At 37.8% G+C, this 7,675-nt stretch overlaps 1 protein-coding gene across 1 annotated transcript in view; it reads right to left on the bottom strand.

The window, feature by feature from the left end:
• Positions 1 to 7,675, bottom strand: part of PTPRM (protein tyrosine phosphatase, receptor type M) — a 734,228-nt gene that overhangs the window by 256,558 nt on the left and 469,995 nt on the right. The window contains exon 15 of the mRNA XM_014519979.2: positions 7,244 to 7,280. Within this exon, the coding sequence (XP_014375465.1) occupies positions 7,244 to 7,280 (37 nt within the window). The remainder of the gene's footprint in view (positions 1 to 7,243; positions 7,281 to 7,675) is intronic.

The following is a 7,675-nucleotide window of genomic DNA, read 5'->3' as shown; positions in this document are numbered from 1 at the left end:
TCCCTACATTTATTTAAAATATCATTTTCATGTAGAATATTCTTCAGCCACCCTTAATGTATATTTTTACTTGAACCTTCTCTATTGACATCCTAATTTTTCCCAGGCAAACACTATGCAAATGTTTAACTGAGTACGTACATCTTTTCTCATGCTACAGGTTAAACATATCCCCAGCTCTCTGCCAGATTGGTTTTAAATAGGTTTATATTTTCCCACTAAGACACAGAAAAGCAAAAAACAGAACTGGCTATATGCTTGTTGTCTCTTGGCTGTTTTTTGCTGGACTGTACCAACTGTTGACTGTTAAAGGTAAGTGTTACTGTGGTTCATGTTAATGAAATCTCATGTTTCTTTGTTTGTCAGCAGCTTTATGACTGCCTTTAAAATGGTTAAACACACTATGGTACATGCATATTAAAAATATAAAAAATTAAAAGGTCAGATCCAACATGATGCAGCTGTAAAATGATGCAAAGAAAAATATTGGAAAATTAAGGATAGGATTATATGAAAGATCACTAATTTACATAGAACAGCCTGGGTGCTATTAGAAATGTGGCAACGAGTGAGGAAAACAGATCATCTACCATCTGCAGACAATTAAACTCAAAACCGCTGCTGCATAATATTTTGAAATATCCCTCTGCAACAGTGAAACAGTGTTGTTAGTAGCTGCTAGAGTACTGTTGCTATTGGATTTAAAATGTTATAATATCCCTTTCTTTCTCATAATTAATGAAAGCCTCCTAATGTTGTAAGGCTCGAATAATAACATCTCTTTCTTGAGAACTGGTGTCCTTGGAGATGCCAAGATGGGTTCTATCCAGACAGTAATAAGTCATATCAGGAAATATGTTCTTAATATAAATCAAGAATCATTACTAAATTTATAGAGGTATAACTTAGCATTTTTTGTGTGTTTTTCAATCTTATCTTCAGAGATTTTTCCATCACTTAGCTTAGAGAAAGAGCAGAAATATGAAGGCTACATGTCAAGCAAAATATGAAAACCATTGTTAACTGCATGAAAATGTGGCCTGATTTTTTTCTTTAACTATTTTGTCACAAATAGCGGGACGCCCTATCTCCATACATTTGTATGCACACTGAATACTCACAAAAGTAAAAGAAGCTTACTCTAAAATATCAGAACACTCCACATCATATGGATATTAGAAGTATGAAGGAAATTATCCTTCTGCCCAAGGAGGCAATGGAAAGACTTCCTTTACTTCAATGGGTGCATCTACATGTGAAATTAATGTGACACAATAAACTCCAGACTTTCCACCCTGGAGTTAACTGTTCCTAAGTGCAGCATCTACACATGCGCCCAGGACTGCATCAGTTTGAGCTGAGGCAGACCAGCCCAGGGCTGGCAGGGAATATGGGGGGTCAGCCCTATACTCTAGGTGGTGGTATTGGGACTGGCTAGGGAACAAGGGTACAGAACCTAGAGCCATTTGGCTAGGCAGCAAGCAGCCCCAACACTTTAGCACCCTTGTGCCCAGTCAGCCGATCACCATCTACATGCGCATTTAAGTGCAGTTACTTACTTTGCTGTAAAACAGTACTGTCCCCGACAGTATTATCTTACGGTAGAGTTAATTAATTTACTGTACTGTAATACCAGTGCATGTGTAGACAGTGACACTTTACTCCAGAGCTAATTAGTTAAATCCTCAATAAACTGCCCATTAGATGCACCCAACAGGAGCAGGACTGAGCCCTTCAAATATGCAAAATTACATTATAATAATTATTAGGATTTTTATATGATCTCTTGTAGTGCATCATTGGATAAATGATTTCTTTTATGTAGGTAATTATAGCAATATGAAATGCAAGGCCAAAACATGTTAGCTTAATTTGTTTATGCATTAAAATAGATTGTGTTTAGTAATAACATTAGTATTAACATTTTTGTTACCTATTGCTTTTATTTGTCTATATTTTCTTGAATTTTGTATCTCTAGCTTGACATGAGTAAATGAACTTTGTATGCCCTGTGTACGTAAGAGTCTGTGTGAGAGGGCGAATGGTGAAAGAATGGGAATTTTTGCATGAAAGTAAAAGAAGATATAACTGTTTGTGTAAGCAACAAGGTGCCAATGTATGAGTTACCAGACAGTAAACTAATTAGACTAATTAATTGATGACTGAAGAACTCCTCTGTGATCAGGTGCAAAAGAAGATAGTGAGAAGAAAGAATTCTGCATATCCTACCATTTGATCTATACAATGCTTGAAGGCTGAGATACCAACTCTGAGATACCAACTTTATTGGAATGACCTAAAGTTGAGATAACAAGAAGACGGATGAGAAACAACATCTAGATGAGAACTAAGAACGGAAAAACCCAGGTGCTGAACACAGACTTAAAAATCCCTATAATAAAAGTGGGATTCAACAATTCTGAGATGGGGAATCCACTCTGCAATCTCCTGGAGCACAGGAGCATCTGTTCACCCCCACTCCCATCACCCTCAATGAGCCTGGGCTGGCCACCCAGTGCTAACATCGAGCAACCTCTGCTGGTAACTATAACATCTTACTGGAGTGGTTTTGTCTGTATGCTTGTGTGTGTCTGTTTGCATGACTGGTGTGTCCAAACTTATGTATCTGCTTCATGTAATCAATAAACACGATATTTTGCCTTATTCTCTTTTATAAGGTTTTGCTCTTGATTTTAGCAATTGGTAACACTTTAATATTCACATTTAATAATGGCTTTAGTTTTGAGGTTGGCAGCTGGAACACACTAGTATTATTCTGAAATGGTTATGAATTGAGAATTAAAAAAAAAATGTACTTAAAATAAAATAATCTGCATTTGGATGCATTTGGGTATACCAAGGTTAGGGATATCTTTTGTAACAGAAAGCCTGTAAACTTTAGGATACCAAACTATGTGAGACAGAGCAATTTGGCTCTGATCAAGCAAAGCTACTGAATACATACTTGTTACTAGGCCTGTGCGAAATGGGCTGTATTCAATTTGGATTTGGATTCGGCCTGAATCAGGGACAGTGATTCAATTAGTTGATTCAGATCACTGTCCTGATTCAATACAGCCAAATCCAAATCTGAAGATATGATGCTGATTCAGAGAATCAGCGATTTGGCCATAGACAGCTTTAAATGTTTTTTTTATATACATCAAGGCACCAGGCATGGCTCATGAACACTGCAATGGTGGGGTGGATAGAGCATCCCACAGGAACATTATAATTCCGGTCCACTTCCGGGTCCACTACTGAGCATGCAGGGGGCCCCCCCCCACGTCCCCCCAGCTCAGTGATCAGCCACGGAGGGACCCTGGGAGCACCCTCAGACCCAGGAGGCACCAGTCACCAAGCCAGGGCACAGGGGCCCTGCTCCCTGGCGGACTCAGAAGTGGACTGAAAGTGCTTTTGGTCCACTTCCGGGTCTGCTGCTGTGTGTGCTGGGAATCCTCCCATGCTCCTGTTGGACGCTCCCTCTGCCCCACCATCTCAGCATTCATGAGCTGCCTGGTACCTTGAGGTATGTAGAAAAATCATTTACATCTGTGTCTATGTCCAAATCATTGAATCTTTCCAAATCTCTCCAAATCAATTTGGAGAAATTAAAAGGTCTCCTGATATGATTTGGTTTTGGAGATTCAGCCACTGAATCGGGTCGAATCTCTGCCAAATTGAATCAGCGACTGCTTCACGCAGCCTTACTTAATACTAAGCATGTTTTTATCCCATCGACTTCAGCTGGGACTATACATGCCCCTGTACATATTTACCTACAGTTAATCTTTTTCTGAAGTGTTTTTTTGAATCCAGGGCAAGAGCGCTCTGAATTTTGCAGGATTGAGCCCACAGTGTGTAAAAAAAAATGAGAAAGGCATACAACGTGCCATGGATAAAACTATAACAAAACCCATTGTTACAACAGATTCCAATGACCTGAATAAGGTCTCAGGAAATGCACAAAAACTTCTGGGTAATCTAGTGTTGAGATAACTGCGGGGGGAACAACCAATGGGCTATATATTTAATGCTCGGGTCAGGTCCTGGAGACCCTCCTGATCCTCAGTACAGACTTCAAACCCTGCTGACGGCATTCCCTCATTATAGACAACTAGGTGGCTTTGCCAAAGCCAACTGGCTCAGCTAAGCAGCCAGAGTCACCTAGGGGCAATTTGGACCTGGGTGGGAATGGCGATAAAATGTTCTTTGGACTCATTTTAAAATCCATAGGACTAGAGCTGCAGAAGCTTTCTAAATCCAGGGAATTTAATAACAAAACATCAGATAGGCTAGAAGGCCAGGTTCTTTTATTTTGTAGGATGCATCTTATGGATGAAAAAATGGTTCAGTCAATGAAATTATTTATATATTTAAGTGTCTTCAGGATCAGGGCCTTAACGCATACGGCATCCTACATAGGTATATAACTCTAAGTGGCTTCATTAACATTGATGGGACTAGTTAGGACAGTGGCTACAGTATGAGGCATTCATTTAGAATCTGATTGTACCAACTTTATTCATGATGAACAGCCAAAGGCGTTTTCCTTGAAACTTTAAAATCTTTAAACTTCAGTCTTCAGGGATGACTTGAGTACCAAATAAAAATGTTTCAGAAAGCTATGACTATGTTAAAACCAGACATTTTAATGACGACTGTTTTGCAACCTTTTCTATAAGGAAGCACAGGTTTCCACTGTAACACACATTTTGACATAATGAATACTCAACAGAGCTCTGACAGGTTATCGTCTAATATCTTCATCTATAAAAATAATCATAGCAGTGAGGGTTAGGCTGTGTAATTACTCACAGTAGGAATTTGTACTACCCCAAGGAGTGACAGAAATCAAGTCTTTGGTTTGAAAGGTCTCTGTTCCTCAGAGAGTCCTTCAAGGTGAATGTGCAGGCTGCATTATTTGTTGGATGGTTTAGCTTGCTGTCCACTGGTTGCTCAACCAGCTCATCAGACCAAAAGGAGTGGCACTGATATGGGGCTGTGCTTCCTCTCCCCAGTGCAGCTGAGGTGACCTGTGTTGCAAGAAGATTAACAGCTCCTGCTGTTCTCCTAAGCCTTTGTGTAGAGAGTCAAGGGCTGGGGGAAACAGTCCTCTTCATACAATTTTACTAAGTCCAGGCACAATTCCCTATAAGTTAAAATATATACTATAGTTTCCAATTCATTTTGAACTATTAGTAAAAGCAGTTTGCCTCTGCTGTGTTTCCAAAGTTCGTTTACATGGTACCCGACGCTTTATGGAAGCACTTGATAAAGTTCTGCAACTTTAGGATTCCAAGGCACACTGAGGGGAACTCTTGTTTCCAAGTCCTCGCAAGAGGCTCTCTTACAATGTCACAAGCTTGACAAAGACATAAAATAAGAGTTGGCAAGCTGGTCAATTGACTGCATATTTTTGACTGGTCAAAGATTATAGCAATTTTACAAGAAAACTACATTTTTTGTAGTTTTCTTGACAGAACTATGATTTTGAAATTGTTTTTTTGACATATTTCTTAATGAAAAATTTGTGCTTTCTTTTTCTGTGTATTATTTGGACCTGTTGGCAATTTTAAAAATAATTTTTACCAATATGTGACTGGTTAATTGAGTGACTTTTATTTGACTGGTCAAATACCCAACCCTACATAAATTTCTCACAAATATGTTTTTAAAACATGAAGTGTACTGAAATTAACAGTTTCAAACACAAGCTACATTTCCAACACCCACTTCATCAAGCAAGTTACCCTGAAATGGCCTGTTGCTATGGAAGCTATATAACCCTCTCTTCTCAAAATAAGAGGGTGAAGAATATCGAGTCAATCGAGTGATCCAAGTGGTTGAATATCCATTAGTGATTAAAAACACAAATCTCCAAATAATTTAAAAACTGGTTAAGTAATGAAAACACATTCATCTAATCATTTATCATAATTTGTGGGGTAAATTAATCAGTTGCTGGACTCATTTATGCCACTTGAGAATGATGTAGTATTTTGCTTTGAATTAAATTAGTCTCTTCTCCTCAGTTTCATTGCCCTATTGTGAAAGCACTGCAAATTTGCTATTATTTAGTAAGCAATAGTTTAACAAGTTGAAAATAGGGACACTGTCCTCATTTCTAGAGAGTTAGGAACTAGTTCCAAGGAGTCACAAAAAATCTATTTGTCACAGTTAAGGGCTAGGAGCAGCCCATCCTCATTTTAAACTTCTAGACATGAATAAAAGGAGCCAAGCCCTAGCTTTCATTTACTTTGAAAGAGTAAGATTCTCAGCCATTTCATTTAGATATCATAAAAATAGATGCCTGTAGTACTTGCTGCTGAAAAGTGAAATCTATACATATTTGGTCTGCACTGGGATCAATATGTTTCATTGGACTAAGCCACATCAGGTTATGTTCAGTCATTTGATATATGATGTGTCTGAGCCCTAAACAACAGAATTATTTTTTCTTGCAGGGTCTCATAAGGCACCCAAAACAGAAGTACTGCCATCTGTTCCTACCACAACCAATGTTACCCTTCTTCTTACTGTCCTTTAATTGCTAAATAATATTAGCTATTGCAACACAATCGGTCAGGCCTCCTTCCCGTCATCAAGGAGAGAGGCTAAAGAAATGGGGCTACAGAAAAGCAATTCCTATTTCTAAAGATAAAGCATATCACCTCAGCAATGCGCCTGATCTTTTTTCTACTTGGGGATCAGGTTTACAGCTACCTCTTTACAAACTTGTGCCTCTTGCACGGTAGTACAATGCCCCTTGATACAGAATTGGCCTACCTCAATCAATGCAAGAACCTTGCCTCCCCTATTTATATTTTACAAGGCAATTAAAATAAGATAATCCCTTATGCATTAAGAATATTTTTTCATTACCCATGTATAAGCAGGTAGTAGATATTTTGCTACTGGCACTTTTATATGCCTATTATATGTAAAAATGTCAAAAATATTTATTGTGAGATCATATAAAAAGCCACAGAATACATAAAAAAAGATTCAAGTTGACAACCAAAATTAAATAATAAATTTATGTTTTTTTCTTTTTTTCTTCTTTTTAAAAACAGGCTCCTTAATTTCAGCTAGATATGCAAACGATTCATTTTAAAATACTGTTACAGGTTTAGAGGTGTCTTTTTTAGCAAGATAAACATTTATGGACGTTTGTAAAAAAAATGTATGAAAAAAGGTCAACAGAGTGAAATCTGGAAAACATGACATAATATGAACGTACCTTTTGTGGCCACCCTGACACAGTCAATTTTGGTTTCCTGTGTTAAAGAAAGAGGCAAAAGGTCATTCCTTGTATTTCTGAACAAAGAAGGTCATCTGTGGTTCTGTTTTTTAAAGTATTGATAACATCTGAAGAAAATGTCCATTTGGTATGTTTAATTAGAGATTTAACAATTTCCTAAGCAACTGTAATATAGTTTGATACTGTGGCTAAGTGAACTCCAATAAACTTGGTCACATAACATAAATACTTCACTAAACATTCCTTTATATGTTGAAATAACTGTATACAAAACGATGCGTGTTTTTTTTCTTTGGCAGCTCACTGACCTTGGCAGATTTTTCTTTTTCTTACAGATATATAAGTACAGTAAGCACCAGACTAGACAATTTAAGAAAGACTTGGGGGGGGGGGGGGGGAAAAAAAAAAAAA

Source organism: Alligator sinensis, unplaced genomic scaffold (assembly GCF_000455745.1).
Source record: "Alligator sinensis unplaced genomic scaffold, ASM45574v1 scaffold597_1, whole genome shotgun sequence".
Classification (NCBI taxonomy): Eukaryota; Metazoa; Chordata; order Crocodylia; family Alligatoridae; genus Alligator; species Alligator sinensis.
This window is presented reverse-complemented; position numbering and strand designations above follow the sequence as displayed.